The 20,273-nt window shown below is 44.5% G+C and overlaps 1 protein-coding gene across 7 annotated transcripts in view; it reads right to left on the reverse strand.

The window, feature by feature from the left end:
* LOC139555073 (tumor protein D52-like) overlaps positions 1 to 19,502 on the reverse strand; it is a 29,521-nt gene extending 10,019 nt beyond the window's left edge. For 6 of the 7 annotated variants that reach the window (XM_071368538.1, XM_071368533.1, XM_071368534.1 and 3 more), the window contains exon 1: positions 18,828 to 18,979. In XM_071368538.1, coding sequence (XP_071224639.1) covers positions 18,828 to 18,846 — 19 coding nt within the window. In that variant the 5' untranslated portion in view covers positions 18,847 to 18,979. Of the gene's footprint in view, positions 1 to 18,827 lie in introns of all 7 variants that reach the window. The other variant, XM_071368535.1, reaches the window with a different exon arrangement.
* Positions 19,503 to 20,273: the final 771 nt, after the last annotated feature.

Below are 20,273 nucleotides of genomic sequence, written 5' to 3' on the forward strand. Positions count from 1 at the left end.
GCTTGTGTAAGTTAATTATATTGCTGTAGGTTATCTGTAACTAGTAATGATGGGACTGCCAGCATAGTTAAGAGTCATGTAACTCTTTGTTCTATTTTTTGACCAATATTTGTTTAAAGGGCTTTGGCTGTGGTACCAGCTTTGTTCGGTCTTGTCATAGCTTGACCAAGCTCCTCTGATGCCAGCCCGACAATCCAAAACCACTCTAGGTTTGATAAACCCACTCTAGGTTTCTTCCTAGGAGTGTTTTCAGTGTGGTCTTGTCAGAGTTCAACCCCCAGCAACCACCCACCTGTTTGACATCTGCCCCAGACAGCCCCTTTTATAAAACAGCTCAGAATGTGACAGCAACAGAACGCAGTCACACGCACACACATCAAGAAACACAAATGAGATCTTCTTTTGTTCACATGCACCACCACTCCCCCCCCATCTCATTCTCTTTGCAAACACCCTATCCACACCCCAGTACAAATACAAACTTCTTCACTCACTCACACACTGCTCTGGTTACCTCTGGCTGTGACAGTCACGTGCGGTGAGCCCGGTGGTGTTACAATGACGCTGGGGGACAGATAGAGGTAGCTGCTATTCACTCCCTGCTCAAAGTCAAACGGCGACTTGTATTCCTGCTCCAAAGCGTCCATGGCTGTTGCCTGGCTGGGTTAGGTGGCTCCAGGCTGGGTTAGGTGGCTCCAGGCTGGGTTAGGTGGCTCCAGGCTGGGTTAGGTGGCTCCAGGCTGGGTTAGGTGGCTCCAGGCTGGGTTAGGTGGCTCCAGGCTGGGTTAGGTGGCTCCAGGCTGGGTTAGGTGGCTCCAGGCTGGGTTAGGTGGTTGGGTTGGTACCACAATGACTCCAGTCGCTGCAGCCGCTGATTTCCTGCATGTGCTAGGACGCATGCAGCTGGGGCACAGTTCACTCAGTGCTCCGATTGTCCTCTCCTGTCTCCTGGTCTGGTAGACGCACGGTACTCCAGTGTCGTGTGTGTGTGACAGTGTATTACGTGACAGTGTGTCGTGTATATGACAGTGTGTGTGTATGTGTCCGTATGTGACACTGTGTGTTGCGGTTGGACACACAGCTCCAGCCGGGCTAGCCTCCTAGCCTGTCTGTCGGTCTCTGGGTCTGTCTCTGGGTCTGTCTCTGGGTCTGTCTCTGGGTCTGTCTCTGGGTCTGTCTCTGGGTCTGTCTCTGGGTCTGTCTTTCTGCTGCAGGCTCACATGACATGCAGTCATCCAGGCAGGCCGAGGTGGCGTCACGACGGTCGCTCTGTGGTGTTAATGAGTTACATTCCCTTTAGCCGTCACTCTCTGCCGACACTGCAATCACCAACCACCACAGTCATTAGTCAGGCACTCCCAGTCCCCTGGTAGCTAGGCTTCTCTGTTGGAAATAATCCCAAAGGTCACTGGTGGATTGCTGCAATCATCCACACATCCACAGTTTCTGATTCTGCACACCCAGGAGGTTTTTAAAGGAAAATACCATAAAGATGCTAGGCTAGCATTTATGGAATGCAGGAGCTCTTCTGTGATGAGTTTCCAGCTCTAGTATACAGCCCTGGTCCCTCTCTCCCTCGCACCTTCCCCATCCATCTTGTCATCTAGGGAAAACGAGGTTCCATTTGTTGGTTGGTCACATGACACGCTCAGGCCCGGGATAGGCCAGGCCCGTGAGATGGAAGCAACCGTAATCTGCAGTGTCCCAGATTACAGCGAGCCGCTAATCCAGTTCAGACTGTCCAGCTGGGAGCTCCACTGTACTGTTACTGTACAGAAAGAGACACTATGTACCAGAGAGCGGGTAGCTGCATCTGTATGTACCAACAATTACCGTACAGAGAGTGGGTAGCTGCAGCTGTATGTACCAACACTTACCGTACAGAGAGCGGGTAGCTGCAGCTGTATGTACCAACACTTACCGTACAGAGAGTGGGTAGCTGCAGCTGTATGTACCAACACTTACCGTACAGAGAGCGGGTAGCTGCAGCTGTATGTACCAACACTTACCGTACAGAGAGCAGGTAGCTGCAGCTGTATGTACCAACACTTACCGTACAGAGAGCAGGTAGCTGCAGCTGTATGTACCAACACTTACCGTACAGAGAGCGGGTAGCTGCAGCTGTATGTACCAACACTTACCGTACAGAGAGCAGGTAGCTGCAGCTGTATGTACCAACACTTACCGTACAGAGAGCAGGTAGCTGCAGCTGTATGTACCAACACTTACCGTACAGAGAGCAGGTAGCTGCAGCTGTATGTACCAACACTTACCGTACAGAGAGCGGGTAGCTGCAGCTGTATGTACCAACACTTACCGTACAGAGAGCGGGTAGCTGCAGCTGTATGTACCAACACTTACCGTACAGAGAGCGGGTAGCTGCAGCTGTATGTACCAACACTTACCGTACAGAGAGCGGGTAGCTGCAGCTGTATGTACCAACACTTACCGTACAGAGAGCAGGTAGCTGCAGCTGTATGTACCAACACTTACCGTACAGAGAGCAGGTAGCTGCAGCTGTATGTACCAACACTTACCGTACAGAGAGCAGGTAGCTGCAGCTGTATGTACCAACACAGAGCTGTGCTGTAGCGTGTGGAGAGAGCCTTGCTGTACTGTATGTAGTAGTCTACCAATGCCGAACTGTGCTGTTTAGTGTCTACTGCAGACACAATAGATGTGCTTTTTGTGAGCGTAGGCATATTAAAATGTGTCCATGATAATGGTAGCCTATACGACACCTACACTGGTGTACAGTACAGGCCAATGCTCACTCACACAGGCCTGTTTCAGAGAATAGCCTTAGTTTTCTTTTCCCATGGTGCTCAACAGCAGTAGGGTCAGTGTTTGTATTGTGTCACACTAAAGTTCTGTACGTAGCCACTTCTGTATAGGTCTACATTTTATTTAATGAGGCAAGTCAGTTAAGAACAAATTCTTATTTACAATGACGGCCACCCCGGCCAAACCCTCCCCTAACCCGGAAAACACTGGGCTCATTGTGCGCCGCCCTATGGGACTCCCGATCACGGCCGGTTGTGATACAGCCCGGGGTCGAACCAGGGTCTGTAGTGACGACTTAGACCGCTGCGCCCACTCGGTAGAGTGGTAAGGAAGGAAGGACCTTGGATTGAATGGAGCAAGGTTCTGCCATTGTTATAGGAATCTTGGATTTGTCCATTTTTGTCTTTGTAAGAGCCATGTGTTTCCTAGCAACCAGGCTGTGATACAAAGATTCAGGTTACAATGAGGACTTACAGTGAGTACTTCCATTCACCAAGTTCCTTACAAGCGAGCAAGCAGGTGCAGACAAGCAGGCACACACACCAACCTCGGCACCTCCTCATTCTCTCCAAAGTTGGTGTGAAGAGTTTATAGGTCCCGGATGTTTGCCTTTCTGGCTGGTTCTTGTTGGCCTGTTACCAAAGAATGCGTCACAGAGTACACACTCACACATATAAAAATACAAAGTAAAAGTCGGCCACGCATCATCTTAAAGGGAAAGTGTGATATTATTAATGCACATTTCATTCTAACACAGCATAACTTGTACCAGTAAGTAATATGCTATTCATTTATCTAATTCTCTCCTCTCTTTCTTCCTCTCTCTCGGAGGACCTGAGCCCTAGGACCATACGTCAGGACTACCGGGCATGATGACTCCTTGCTGTCCCCAGTCCACCTGGCCTTGCTGCTATTCCAGTTTCAACTGTTCTGCCTGCGGTTATGGAACCCCTACCTGTCCCAGACCTGCTGTTTTCAACTCTTAATGATCGGCTATGAAAAGCCAACTGACATTTATTCCTGATTTATTATTTGACCATGCTTGTCACTTATGAACATTTTGAACATCTTGGCCATGTTCTGTTATAATCTCCACCCGGCACAGCCAGAAGAGGACTGGCCACCCCTCATAGCCTGGTTCCTCTCTAGGTTTCTTCCTAGCTTTTGGCCTTTCTAGGGAGTTTTTCCTAGCCGCCGTGCTTCTACACCTGCATTGCTTGCTGTTTGGGGTTTTAGGCTGGGTTTCTGTACAGCACTTTGAGATATTAGCTGATGTACGAAGGGCTATATAAAATAAAATAAACTTGAATTGAATTTATCTGAATGTTGATAATACAATCTATGCGCTCTAGTGATGTCTGATTGGAGTTTGATTGGTTATACCTAGGAATTCCTATATGGGAGCACAAAGCAGGCTCCGTCACTCATTACAAATGACTTGAAGCTGAAGCTAGCTACATCTGTGTCGAGTAGTCACACTTCCTTGCCAACACGTAGAACTTTACAATTTGTTTTAATATTAGAAGATTGATAGTAATAACTTATTGAATCCATGCAACTTCTCCACAGTGGTGTGTATTCATGAATGCCAGTCTCTTGACAACAAGGTAGACAAAATTCGAGCAAGGGTTGCCTTCCAGAGAGACATCAGAGATTGTAACATTCTCCGTTTCACGGAAACATGGCTCACTCGGGATACGTTATCAGAGTCGGTACAGCCACCCGGTTTCTTCACGCATCGCGCCAACAGAAACAAACATCTCTCTGGTAAGAAGAAGGGCGGGGGTGTATGCCTTATGATTAACGAGTCGTGGTGTGATCATAACAACATACAGGAACTCAAGTCCTTTTGTTCACCTGACCTAGAATTCCTTACAATCAAATGCCGACCGCATTATCTACCAAGAGAATTCTCTTCGATTATAATCACAGCCGTGTATATCCCACCCCAAGCAGACACCTCGACGGCCCTGAAAGAACTTCATTGGACTATGAAACTGGAAACCACATATCCTGAGGCTGCATTTATTGTAGCTGGGGATTTTAACAAAGTTAATCTGAAAACAAGGCTCCCTAAATTTTATCAGCATATTGAATGCGTGACCCGGGCTGGCAGCATTCTGGATCATTGCTACTCTAACTTCCACAACGCATACAAAGCCCTCCCTCGCCCTCCTTTCAGCAAATCTGACCACGACTCCATTTTGTTTCTCCCAGCCTATAGAGAGAAACTAAAACAGGAAACACCCGTGCTCAGGTCTGTTCAATGCTGGTCCGACCAATCTGATTCCAAGCTTCAAGATTGCTTAGATCACGTGGGCTGGGACATGTTCCGGATAGCCTCAGACAACAACATTGATGTATACGCTGATTTGGTGAGCGAGAATATTAGCAAGTGCATCGGTGATGTTGTACCCAAGGAGACTATTAAAACCTTCCCTAACCAGAAACCGTGGATTGATGGCAGCATTTTCTGAAAAAAAAACATTAAAACTGAAAGCGCGAACCACTGCTTTTAATCATGGCAAGGCGACCAGAAACATGACTGAATACAAACAGTGTAACTATTCCCTCCACAAGGCAATCAAACAAGCTAAGCGACAGTATAGAGACAAAGTACAGTCGCAATTCAACGGCTCAGACACGAGACATGTGTGGCAGGGTCTACAGTCAATCATGGATTACAAAAAGAAAACCAGCTTCGTCGCAGACACCGACGTCTTGCTCCCAGACAAACTAAACAACTTCTTTGCTCGCTTTGAGGACATTACAGTGCCACTGACACGGCCCGCTAGCAAAACCTGCGGGCTCTCCTTCACCGCAGCCAACTCGAGTAAAACATTTAAACGTGTTAACCCTCGCAAGTCTGCCGGCCCAGACGGCATCCCTAGCCGTGTCCTCAGAGCATGCGCAGACCAGCTGGCTGGTGTGTTTACGGACATATTCAATCAATCCCTATCCCAGTCTGCTGTTCCCACATGCTTCAAGAGGGCCACCATTGTTCCTGTTCCCAAGAAAGCTAAGGTAACTGAGCTAAACGACTATCGCCCCGTACCACTCCGTCATCATGAAGTGCTTTGAGAGACTAGTCAAGGATCATATCACCTCCACCCTAGCCCACACCCTAGATCCACTCCAATTTGCTTACCGCCCCAATAGGTCCACAGGCGACACAATCGCAATCACATCGCACACTGCCCTAACCCATCTGGACAAGAGGAATACCTATGTAATAATGCTGTTCATCGATAACAGCTCAGCATTTAACACCATAGTACCCTCCAAACCCTGGGTCTCGACCCCACCCTGTGCAACTGGGTCCTGGACTTTCTGACCGGCCGCCCCCAGGTGGTGAGGGTAGGAAACAGCTCCACCCCGCTGATTCTCAACACTGGGGCCCCGCAAGGGTGCGTTCTCAGCCCTCTCCTGTACTCCCTGTTCACCCATGACTGCGTGGCCATGCACGCCTCCAACTCAATCATCAAGTTTGCAGACGACACTACAGTGGTAGGCTTGATTACCAACAATGACGAGACGGCCTACAGAGAGGTGGTGAGGGCCCTCGGAGTGTGGTGTCAGGAAAATAACCTCACACTCAACATCAACCAAACAAAGGAGATGATCGTGGACTTCAGGAAACAGCAGAGGAAGCACCCCCCTATCCACATTGACGGGACAGTAGTGGAGAAGGTGGAAAGTTAAGTTCCTCTGCGTACACATCACGCACAAACGGAAATGGTCCACCCACACAGACAGCGCGGTGAAGGCGGCGCAGCAGCGCCTCTTCAACCTCAGGAGGGTGAGGAAATTTGGCTTGTCACCAAAAACACTCAAACTTCTACAGATGCACAATCGAGAGCATCCTGTCGGGCTGTATCACCGCCTGGTACGGCAAGTGCTCCGCCCACAACCGTAAGGCTCTCCAGAGGGTAGTGAGGTCTGCACAACGCATCTCCGGGGGCAAACTACCTGCCCTCCAGGACATCTCCACCACCCGATGTCACAGGAAGGCCAAAAAGATCAAGGACAACAACCACCCAAGCCACTGGCTGTTCACCCTGCTATCATCCAGAAGGCGAGGTCAGTACAGGTGCATCAAAGCTGGGACCGAGACTGAAAAACAGCTTCTATCTCAAGGCCATCAGACTGTTAAACAGCCATCACTAACATTGAGTGGCTGCTGCCAACATACTGACTCAAATCTCTAGCCACTTTAATAATAAAAAATTGGATGTAATAAATGTATCACTAGTCACTTTAAGCAATGCCACTTTATATAATGTTTACATGCCCTACATTACTCATCTCATATGTATATACTGTACTCTATACCATCTACTGCATCTTGCCTATGCTGCACGGCCATCGCTCATCCATATATTTATATATTTTTATTCATTCCTTTACACTTGTGTGTATAAGGTAGTTGTTGTGAAATTGTTAGATTACTTGTTAGATATTACTGCACGGTCGGAACTAGAAGCACAATAATTTCGCTACGCTCGCATTAACATCAGTTAACCATCTGTATGTGACCAATACAATTTGATTTGAAGCCAGATTTGAAGCCAGACTTCCCCCCCCAAAAAAATGACCAAGAAAAAAAACATTAAACAATTTATATTTTCTGTGTTTCATAATTGTCCTTCAATTCAAAGGAGGCTGAATGTATCTCACCAGAGAAAGCATCAGAGAGAGTGAATCTGCGCCCCTCTGTCTCCGCTATGTGTAGCCTTATCTGATGCTGTCTGGTCAAAAAGAGTGTGATAGTGTTGCCACCTGTAGCATTGAACGCAAAAGGAAGCCAGCGAGTATTTGGCCTCCCTTGATTAAAAAATAGTATATAGCCCTTCAGCGTTGAGCTAAACTGTGAATGGTCCGGGGTTACAAAAAAGAAAAGAAAAAGAAAAGAAAAAAGGTTTCAAGGGAAGCCAGTTTGGATTTGGCTTCACATCAAACATCATTGACAGAAACAAAACAAAAATGTTGCATCTCATTGTGTTGTTGTCCTCCGGTGGTTATCCAGCTAGCTAAAATTGGCCCTTTCCTAAATTAGCCATGGACAGAGATTTGGACTTTTTATTCAATTACCGTACTGGCCAATGATTATTACGGTGATTCTGATCCAACCATAAATTCATACATTGTGTCTCTTGCCTGAGAGGATGGAAGTTCAATATGTAGCTAGATGTAGAAGGTTAACGTTAACTAGCTGGCACATCGTTGCCCATGAAAGGAAGTTAGCCTAGTGAGCAAGCATTTTAGCCAGGTAGCCTAGGACAACAAAAACTAAAAGCGTGTACTGTATGCCATAGACCAGATCGGCAGCATGAAACAGAGGATGGCATTGGCGTTTCTCTACAAGTAAGGGGAGTCTCTCACACACACACACACAAATCAGTACCATGGACAGCCACATATTTAGCTTATGTTGATTGGACTAAATTGTCTTTGGAATCTTTTATTTGTCCCTGAATTAGACTCAGCATAGGTGATTTGAAGATGTTGAAATGTTGGTGGAATAGTGGACCCAGCTCCTATATTCTTTGCGGTAACTCTCTGGTGTTCTAAATCAATAGTTGTTTAGTAGTCAGAAAATATCAGAAACATTAACTTGCTTGACCATGCTGTAGGTCATGTAACTGTTTGTTGCTCCCCGGTTATGTAATGAAAAAAAGGTGTGGTTGAATTTATTCTGCCACAGTCTTCTTATTGTCTTGGCCTTAACCCTATACATCACGGGGTCAAGGCATATGCACTAACAGGTTATAGAGCAAACACAATTATGAGAACACATTGGCTGTAATATTGCTTTTCCCCCCCCCTGGCTTTCCCAGTGATTTTACCCTGCCTCTCCATTTAGGTGTAGGTTTACAAGTTAAGTATTTGTTTTCAGTGGGGATAATGATTCAAAACAGCAGATAGCCATCTCTTTGCCTGAAATGTTCATTTCAAGAAACACGAGCTGGCAACTTTAACCTTACCAGTTACACATAGAACTCCATAAACCAAATAGGCTACTGATGAAAGCGAGGGTTTAAACAGGCAAAGGAAGGAGTGCCACTGTTCTTCGAATGTTTGTCTCTTACTTTAGCTTCCTGTTTTTCTTATTCCCTCAAAACCGGGACCAGTGTCAGACATCCATTTTACCACTGCGCAGCAGAGTTTGAACACAAACAACGGACACTGTGGTCAGACAGAAATATGCTCCTTTAAGTTGTTAATACTCCACAGCGTCTTGTCAGTAGACTACTCCCTGCGCACCGTGTCACATGGTTGAGGGTCCCAAACAGGAATCATGAGACACTGGCTGGATGGATGATGACTTTCCAGCCCAGACCCAGCCCAACCGTGGCTGGTCAGTCAGTCAGTTAGGGGCAGGATGGAAGCCAGACAGTGTGGAGATGAAGAGGCCCAGGATTTAACCACACCTAAAAAGGGGGGCATCACCCCATGACCATGGGACACTGGGGGATGACTCAAGTCTCCAGTCCAGGTCTGGACACAGCCAGCAGTGCCATGTGAGAGGGGAGGCCTGCGATTTCCACAGTGTTATGATAGGAGGCCCATGACGATCTACTAGAGAGGGAGTTCTACTGAGGCACTTCATGGATATGAGGGGAGCTTTCCATGGGCGTCAATAATAAAAGAGAGCAAATCTATATTTTGGTGGTGTAATCTGAGCTAGAAGACTGTTGCAGCTTATTTTTCAGGCTCTCACAACAATAATGTCATTCAGAGATGGCAATCGTGTCCTTCTCCAGTGGAGATGTTCCTTGCTCTACATTTGTCCCGATTTCCTCAAGATCTTATGAGCAGGAATCCCACATTTTTCTCCACTTGAACCCAAAAACCAGCTGGGTTATTCAGTTTGACTTTTACAGCCAGGCCCAGGTTTCTCCCCTCAGCGTAATGTTAGTGCTCCCCCAGGCTCACCTACAGCCTGTTGACAGCTCAGCCAAATCACACAGTCTGATGAAAAACTCACATAAAGAAATAGACCCTGTAATGAATTCACATAAAGTAATAGATATTGTAATTAATTCACAAAAATAGACCCTATAAATTAATTCACATAAAGAAATACAACCTGTAATGAATTGTGAGTCACACTGCACCCTGGACGTTTCCGATCAAGAGTTTATAGCACTGTGCTGTTGCTAGGGATTGCAAAGGGGAGAACATTAGCGGCATAAGAATAGCAACAAAGTTAACAGCAGCATACGAGCAAAGATGGGAGACTGCAGGTTTTCCTTCTGTGATCCTTCTCATATACAGGCCTTTGTCTTGTATCACGGGACTTGGAGGATGTTGGGTCAAAATAAAGCAACAGATACACAAACCCTTCTGGGATAGAAGTATGGAGTGGACGTTCCATTACAGCTGACTTGACATGGAATCTGATAGAAGTATGGAGTGGACGTTCCATTACAGCTGACTTGACATGGAATCTGATAGAAGTATGGAGTGGACGTTCCATTACAGCTGACTTGACATGGAATCTGATAGAAGTATGGAGTGGACATTCCATTACAGCTGACTTGACATGGAATCTGATAGAAGTATGGAGTGGACGTTCCATTACAGCTGACTTGACATGGAATCTGATAGAAGTATGGAGTGGACATTCCATTACAGCTGACTTGACATGGAATCTGATAGAAGTATGGAGTGGACATTCCATTACAGCTGACTTGACATGGAATCTGATAGAAGTATGGAGTGGACGTTCCATTACAGCTGACTTGACATGGAATCTGATAGAAGTATGGAGTGGACATTCCATTACAGCTGACTTGACATGGAATCTGATAGAAGTATGGAGTGGACATTCCATTACAGCTGACTTGACATGGAATCTGACAGAGTCTTATCCTGTTATGTTTTATATTCAGCTGGAGTTCAAATAAACCACTATCTCCACAGCAATAGGCCTATTACATTTTACATTAGTAATTTAGCAGATGCTCTTATCCAGTGCGACTTACAGGAGCAATTAGGGTTAAGCGCCTTGCTCAAGGGCACGTCGGTAGATATTTCACCTAGGGTCGGGGATTTGAACCAGACCTTTCGGTTACTGGCCCAACGCTCTTAACCGCTAGGCTACCTGCGGTCTGGTCAGGCGTATCACCATCTTCTGCTTGGTAGTAGGGCTGAACAATATGGCCCAAATACCATTTCACTGTATTTTTCAGATTTTTGACAGTATGATGGTATTTTATGTTTTTGAATAATACAAGTAAAACATTTGCTTAATGAGTAGTGCGTGACCCTAGGCTGGCAACACATACATTCTAAGTGATTTCAATGGGTCTCTCTCCATTCTGACTGTTTTATACTGTTCAATTAAACGTCAACCCCCCAAAATATCTGCATTTTTATACATTTCTGCATTTCCTGCACTCATTTGCGATCTTTTCCACACTGCCACATAGGGCTGCAGGATATAGGCAAAAATTCTAGGCCTTATTATTAACCAAATGTTGCAAATTTGACTTGCGATTTTGATCTAAACACTTGGATAAACTGTTGCAATCATGGAAATACAAGATAATAGTGTGGGGCCTCCCGAGAGGCGCAGTGGTCTAAGGCACTGCATCACAATGCCACTAGAGATCCTGGTTCGAGTCCAGGCTCTGTCTCAGCCCGCTGCGACCGGGAGACCCATGGGACGGCACACAATTGGCCCAGTGTCGTCCGGGTTAGGGGAGGGTTTGGCCGGCCGGGATGTACTTGTACCATCGCGCTCTAGCAACTCCTGTGGCGGGCCGGGCGCATGCACGCTGACACGGTCCCCAAGTGTACGGTGTTTCCTCTGACACATTGTTGCGGCTGGCTTCCGGGTTAAGCGGGCATTGTGTCAAGAAGCAGTGTGGCTTGGCTGGGTTGTGTTTCTGAGGACGCACAGCTCTCAACCTTCGCCTCTCTCGAGTCCGTACGGGAGTTGCAGCGATGGGACAAGACTAACTATCAATTGGATACCACGAAAAAGGGGAGAAAAAAATATTTAAAAAATAAGATAGTGTGCACTTTGTTGTTTGAAATGACAATGAATGAAATGCCAGGGAGGAGTTATTGTGACTGGGTAGTAACCAAAGTGTTGACAAGTGTTTCCTAGGGGACCCTATAATCTTTGGCTACATTAAATGTTCTCTCTTAGCTACTTCATGTAGCTAACATATTCATACATTCCTCTTTGCTTTAGAAGATACTGTTGCAAACTGATTTAAGTCTACACCATCACTGGTTTTATTAGGCTGTATAGGTAATTACTTTGACTCAGTACATTTATTAGCTAGCTAGCCAGCTAACAAGCGATTAGCATTAGGTGCTAACAAGACTTAGGCCCAACTTACTAAGAAAAGACAAACTAGTTGTTTGCAGATGTACGAAACACAACCAAAGTGTAATTATAGAACGCTAGTGGATTTATATTAAAAAGCAAAGTGAAAACAGCATTGTTGTCATTAACATTGTTGCATGAGCTACATTGAGCATGCAGACTGAACGCAAGTGTCTCGTGGTCGAGGAACAACAAATGTGCTCCTTGAGTCACAGGGGGCGGAGCTAGGTCTTTGTGGAAAGCGGCATGGAAAGAGAGAGATGACTTAAGTAAACTATAAAAATGGACATTACATTTAAGAAACTAAAAACATTCAAACATTGTAGAACGTTAAGTAAAAACCCAAACCAGTCCATGCATCAATACCGGTATATCGTAAAATAAGGTACCGCCCAGCCCTAATCTACAGGTAGATTAACTGCCTAAATAATGGAAAAATAGTTGAGTAAATGAGGGATACAAAGTATATTGAAAGTAGGTGCTTCCAGACAGGTGTGGTTACTGAGTTAATTAAGCAATTAACGTCCCATCATGCTTATCGTCATATAAAAATGCCCAGTTGCCCATTATTTTGGCTACCATGGCTAGAAGAATGGGTCTCAAAGGAGCGTAGAGGGTTTAAGGAGTCTGTGCGTGTGTCTCATATATCCACCCAATTGAACACTTATGGGAGATTCTGGAGCGGCGCCTGAGAAAGAGTTTTTCCACCACCATCAACAAAACATCAAATGATGGAATTTCTCGTGGAAGAAGGGTGTCACATCCTTCCAATAGAGTTCCAGATACTTGCAGAATCTATGCCAAGGCGCTTAGAAGCTGTTCTGGCGGACTTGTTGGCCTAACACCCTATTAAGACACTATGTTGGGGTTTCCTTTATTTTGGCAGTTATGTCTACATGACAACTGTCTGCTCCTTGATATTTTGACCAGGTCTTATAGGAAGAGATATCAGTGTCAGTCAGTGGAGTCTCAGTCTTGGCTGGTGGGTGTGGATGTTGCTGCCTCAGATTCTGAAAGACTTCCTACAATAGCCAGATCTCTCAATGGAGCCAGTTGTGTCTTACTGAAATCTAATTAGAGTAACTTTGCCATGACCTTGGTCTTACAGTAATTACTATCATTAGGTTAGGCCGCATCTCAGAGAAAAACATGTTTTGAAGCATACAGGAAGGAGAAAAGTTGAGTATTTCCTCAGTTCACACCATTCCAATGTAGAGCTAGCTTGTGGTTAATGCTACATTATGAAAGGAGATCAATAGGAAATATTTTGTTTGCCAACAAAAGTTTAGAATAATGTCTGATTGAAATATCTGGGATGTGTTACCAAAGCCCATAGATAAATTAAGGTTTTCAAAAGCTATAAACATAATTTGCATTCATTTGATAACCACATCTTAATTAATTGTCTGAGTAATAAAGACTCAGAGATTTCCAGCCTTACATGAAATAAACAGTAGGTATATGACTATGATCATTGAGACAGCAATGAAGCTGCTATGCCTGTTCTTATATACCTATTATACCGCATTGTTGCAAGGTGAACCTGCAAGCATTTCATTGTACTGTGTACTAGAGGTCTGCGCGGGACTGATTTCTTCATCCCGCTCTGCTGCTGCAGCTTTTCATTCCGTACCCGCCCGCTCCTGCTGGCTTTCTGTCCGACTCCTACTCGCATCAGCAAGAACTGGTGATGAACCCAACCACAGTCCCAATGTTATTTAGGCGTAGCCCATGTGACACAGCTCACTTGCTAGCCATGGTCCCAGCAATGTTGCGCCCTACATGCAATATTAAAAGCGCTAAAATAACAGAAGAAATAGATTCAATTACCAGAGAGTACTCTACATCATTGAGACCACACATACTCTTGCATGCTTAACTAGGAGAGGAGAGGTAGGCTACTGAATTTAAAGCAGCGAATTCTAGAGTTCATGTATAAAGTGACAGAGGTGCTTTTAATACAATAGGTAAACCTAGGCTAACACATACAAAGCAGAAAGACGACCATTTCCAACGTTGTCTGTATGAACGACCGCGCCGCAGTGATCTCCGTTTAGACCCGCAGCCCTCTACTGTGTACCCTTTGCACATGACAAATAAACTTGACATGGGCCCAGGATTCTTCTTACATCTGCTCCACATTCACACTATCAGTCATATCGTGAAAAATAAACATCTCATTGGCCCTTTCACATCCCACTAGTGAGGTCGTAGCCTACTTTTGAGGTAAACTGCAGCTCACACAATGTACAATGTCTCCACAAATACGTTAAATCACAGCATAAGGCTCGCTAAAGTAAAGACATATATCTGGGCCCCATTTTGTGCAGAAAGACATTCCCCAGGCACTGTACCAACAAATGGACCCAAGAGCAAAAACGGACCCCTGAGCGAATACAGTTGGTTACTTACCTATGGCAACTATGAAACAGAGAAGAGGAAGAAAAGGGTGTTTGTTTCAACTCAGCTCAATTAAACAAAGAGGCAAAGAAGTACATTAAAAAAAGCTAGAACACCTACTCATTCAAGGGTTTTTCTTAATTTTTTATTATTTTCTACATTTTAGAATAATAGTGAAGACATCAAAACTATGAAATAACACATATGGAATCATGTAGTAACCAAAAAAAGTATTAAACAAATCAGAACATGTTTTATAATTTGAGATTCTTCAAATAGCCACCCCTTGCACTCTTGGCATTCTCTCATTCAGCTTCACCTGGAATGCTTTTCCAACAGTCTTGAAGGAGTTCCCACATATGCTAAGCACATGTTTGCTGCTTTTCCTTCACTCTGCGGTTCAACTCATCCCAAACCATCTCAATTTGGTTGAGATTGGGGGATTGTGGAGGCCAGGTCATCTGATGCAGCACTCCATCACTCTCCTTCTTGGTAAAATAGCCCTTACACAGCCTGGAGGTGTGTTGGTTCATTGTCCTGTTGAAAAACAAATTATAGTCCCACTAAGCCCAAACCAGATGGGATGGCGCATTGTTGCAGAATGCTGTGGTAGAATTCTGTGGTGCCTTGAATTCTAAATAAACCACAGACGGTGTGGGGGTGCCATGCTTTACGGTGGGAAATACACATGCGGAGATCATCCGTTCACCCACACCGCGTCTCACAAAGACACGGCGGTTAGAACCAAAAATCTCCAATTTGGACTCATCAAACCAAAGGACAAATTTCCTCCGGTCTAATGTCCGATGCTCAGGTTTCTTGGTACCAATCAAGTCTCTTCTTATTATTGGTGTCCTTTAGTAGTGGTTTCTTTGCAGCAATTCAACCATGAAGGCCTGATTCACACAGTCTCCTCTGAACAGTTGATGTTGAGATGTCTGTTACTTGAACTCTGTGAAGCACTTATTTAGGCTACAATTTCTGAGGCTGGTAACTCTAATGAACTTATCCTCTGCAGCAGAGGTAACTCTGGGTCTTCCTTTCCTGTGGCGATCCTCATGAGAGCCAGTTTCATCATAGCGCTTGATGGTTTTTGCGACTGCACTTGAAGAAACTTTCAAAGTTCTTGACAATTTCAGTATTGACTGACCTTCATGTCTTAAAGTAATGGACTGTCATTTCTCTTTGCTTATTTGAGCTGTTCTTGCCATAATATGGACTTTGTCTTTTACCAAATAGGGCTAGCTTCTGTATACCCCCCCCCCCCCCCCCCCACCTTGTCACAACACAACTGATTGTCTCAAACACATTAAGAAGAAAATTAATTCCACAAATTAACAAGGCACACCTGTTAATTGAAATGCATTCCAGGTGACTACCTCATGAAGTTGGTTGAGAGAATGCCAAGAGTGTGCAAAGCTGTCATCAAGGCAAAGGGTGGCTATTTGAAGAATCTCACATATAAAATATATTTGGGTTTGGTTTACACTTTTTGGTAACTACATGATTCCATATGTGTTATTTCATAGTTTTGAAGTGTTGACTATTATTCTACAATGTAGAAAATAGTAAAAATAAAGAAAAACCCTCAAATGAGTAGGTGTTCTAAAACTTTTCACCTGTAGTGTATATGTTTACTGAACTGGAGCCATTCCTTAAGTAACACCAGTAAACCCTACAATAAAAGGCATTTCCCCCCCTGGTAAAACAGTTCATTTTCAGGCCTTTGTCATTAAGGTTACCTTAAATTCTGATGAAAGATAGAGACCTGCAAAAGACTCTATAATTCTCAAAAAGGAGTCTTAAAAAGCCCATAAATGTGCTCTTTCATCTGTTTAGGCATAATGTTTGGCTGATATTGGTCAATTAGGCTCCAGATGAATGTGAAGTCAGACACAGGCTCTCCTACTGCTTTTACCTAAAGCACTAAAAACAAACTGTACATCTCACTCTGTTACCATGACAGCTGCCTGACAAGAAGAAAACCATTGACTGGTTGTCCCATCATGAGTCACCCTGATGAAAGTCTTGGCAACAGAGCTGTTTCATATCCAGTGTACACTGGGACTAACTATTTTGAATTAAAAAGGTAATAAAAGAAGGGGTCATATTTGCTGGCATGTGAACAACACTGCCTTCTGTATTGAATGCCAGGTCTGCTTTTACATTTACATTTACATTTAAGTCATTTAGCAGACGCTCTTATCCAGAGCGACTTACAAATTGGTGCATTCACCTTATGACATCCAGTGGAACAGCCACTTTACAATAGTGCATCTAAATCTTTTAAGGGGGGGGGGGGGGTGAGAAGGATTACTTTATCCTATCCTAGGTATTCCTTAAAGAGGTGGGGTTTCAGGTGTCTCCGGAAGGTGGTGATTGACTCCGCTGTCCTGGCGTCGTGAGGGAGTTTGTTCCACCATTGGGGGGCCAGAGCAGCGAACAGTTTTGACTGGGCTGAGCGGGAACTGTACTTCCTCAGTGGTAGGGAGGCGAGCAGGCCAGAGGTGGATGAACGCAGTGCCCTTGTTTGGGTGTAGGGCGTGATGAGCACGAATATACAAAAGGTATCAAAGTTAGTTTTTTGTGTGTGTGTGTGGGGGGGGGGGCAGGTTTCTGAACCTCAAGACATATTACAGAACAAGCAGATGGACTTCAGGAAACAGCATCACTATGTGCCGAAGGATGCTGATCCTGCTCATGACAGGTGACTAAAATGTAATCTATATAAAAGAAAAAGACAAGCAGGTCACAGAGGCCTTCCTACCTGGCAGCCCCTCCTGCAAAGTACACAAACAAGACACAGTGTGTCTCTGGCATCATCCTGCAATCTGTTGTTTAAACAACACGCTGCTCCCTGGCCTGAATACCAGCTGCAGTGAGACGTGAGAAGTGGGCAAGCAGACATGAACAGAGAGGAGGGAGGAGAGGGAGGCACAAGGCAGATGGCTGCCCAGCAAAAGAGGAAAGGGAGTAATCAAAGCCAGGAAAGATGCATTCACCTGCTACCTGTCTGGCCCTGCATTCGAATCACCTCCCAAGAGGGATGTTGGACAGAATGGGAAACTGAGGGGAGGGAGGGAAGAGAACAGGGAAGTGGTCAGAGGGGTCATAGGAGACTGGAGAGTAGATGTAGACAGTGGGAGAATCTCATTGCATACTCCTCACCTCCTTCTCAAAACCCATTGGAGGAGAAGGTCAGAGGGGAGGGACCTCTGGTTTTCTCATCCAATGGTTTTTGAGGAGGTGGTGAGGCGTATGCAATTCAGATTCTCCCAATGATGCTCCTCCTCAAAATGACACTCAAGTGGCATAGGTTACTACCTGGATTGTTATTGTGAAAGGTGTATATCATTCTGGGAGTAAAACCATAGGCTAGACCTGTAGAGACATGAAGTGTTTACCCATTTCCGAGATGGCAGGAAAACTGAAAAAGTGCCGATAAGTCTAGACAACATTCTGTCAACAGCACAAGACTAACCACAAGAACAGTGCAAATTAAAGGCTGTTCATAACCTAGTATACTTTAGTGATGAGGCCTATCAAATAAACGTAACACGACGACATCATACACATAGTACATTCAAAGTGTGAAAATTGAATTGTGACAACTGTGCCATCAGAGACATTGTCTACAACGGAGATAAAAAAGTTGTTCACAAACCTTTAAAACAACAAAAGACATACAGTAAACTTATCAATGGATAATAAAGGCATACACGTGAATGATCAAGGAGAACAATCTGTACACAGTACGGAATGTATGACACATCTAGAGCGAGGTGTGGTGTGTGGGCGTTCCTGCAGCAAACATATGGTAAACTGTATTTTCAACCCACTTCAGTGAAAATAACAGCAAAACGCATAAATGTAATACTTGAAACAATATTATGACTCATTCAACGTTCTTTCAAACGCGTGCAACAAAGTAACGCTAACAATTGAGGTTGGGTTTTAAATTCGAGGACTAGACCAACTTCCTTGTCTTCTCTGTATTGTTTTTCCTCCCACATTCAAAGAACAGGAACATTGTACAATGTTTGACTATCTTGTTTAACTTGTGTGGTTTGAGATGAATGGCTTGCATATTATTGTCTCTGGGTATATCGAAGACTAGAACATTCTTTGTTTTACATTAAAAAATGTTAAAGCTTCTGCAGAAGGCTGAACTTGAGTTAGTTAGCATATGCTCTGATTAGCCTACAGCTAGCTAACTTTAGTTAGAAACAAACTAAACAGAGTTTTAAAATGGTTGTCAGTAATAGTACTGTCATTTTGCATGCTGTAACAAATACCTTACCTTGATCTGCTTGCTCCATCCTCACGCTATATGCTGTTTCTGCTATTCTTATTTGATCCAGAAGCTTGCAGGTTCCCCACTTCGCTCCTGCAATCTTGTGCACTCACATGCTCGCGGTAGGTGGGGTCCTCTGTGACGTCAAGCCGTAGAAAGAGCACGTAGAAGTGTAAACAGAGGGTGCGTTCGTAAATTCGCTCTGGCTATCTACTTCGATTTCAGAGCGCTCTCGTCTGAGTGTGCCAGAGCGCAGAATAACGAATGAATTTACAAATGCTCAACACCAGTTGAATATGGCCGTTGTCAGTAAACGTCGACAAAAACTGAACAAGGCAGTTAACCCACTGTTTCTAGGCCGTCATTTGTAAATAAGAATGTGTTATTAACTGACTAGCCTAGTTAAATAAAGGTTAAATATGGATGTCATGAAAACAGCCTAACCAGCTCTTCTAGGGTGGGTAAAATGGTCAGAGTGAGGTATTCTCTCATATGTGTCTGGAAGTAGCTAATAAGCTAGCCAACGTTAGCTTGGTGCTTGACTGCCGTTGTGATGTCAGAACGCTCGGATCAACCCTACACCACAGCCAGAGCGTCCAGTGTAGCTCTGAATCTGAGCACACTCTGAATTTACGAACACAACCAGAGCCAGGCACGTGGGTCAATGTGTAACACGTAATCAAGCTATCTATCACGCCAAGGCTGACAAACTAATATTTCACATTTCGTTATAGTCATTTTTCTATATTTCATTGTAGGACAGCCGTATTGATGTCTTTCTGAACACACACAAGTGGATTTAATGTGGCCCCAGAGTGACCTTCCAGACTGGGTTTCAATCTGACCTGTAACCTAATTGATAGACACCCAATATGAGTTTTGACTCAGACTATAACCAGACTGTCTATAGACTGTCTGTTGACACACCAGCCCCCCTTCATGATGATTGATTTATGAATTTGCATTCAAAGAAATACTTAACTGACTTGCCTAGTTAACTAAAAATAAAAAGTATAACAAATATGTTTAAGCCATTTAATGGAGAGACATTGTATGGGTGTGCATATTGTATTACCCTCCCTTTCACTCTGGATTTAGACTTGACAAGGCTTTATATACACCTGCCATTTCCAGAAGCAGAGTGGGTCACACTCCCCATCATGTTCACACTGTGTTCTGGTTTAGTCCTTAATTTACTGTCTTTGAAACTGGACGCTAGGCCTAACAACGCCACTCATTACTGGAACAGTGCTGTCAGTCAGAAAACTCAGCGAATCATGAAAGACTACTGCCACCTGCAGGAGCAAATGATCAGGAGCAGGCTTCCATGGGATTGTTCTAGGTTTTAGATCAATATATATTCCCATATTGATTATGGCTCTGTATCTTCAATAATCTGTGGGAAAAAAACGAAAAAATGTCAGTTATACCCAAACAAATATTTTATGTTTT

This window comes from Salvelinus alpinus, chromosome 26 (assembly GCF_045679555.1).
Source record: "Salvelinus alpinus chromosome 26, SLU_Salpinus.1, whole genome shotgun sequence".
Classification (NCBI taxonomy): Eukaryota; Metazoa; Chordata; class Actinopteri; order Salmoniformes; family Salmonidae; genus Salvelinus; species Salvelinus alpinus.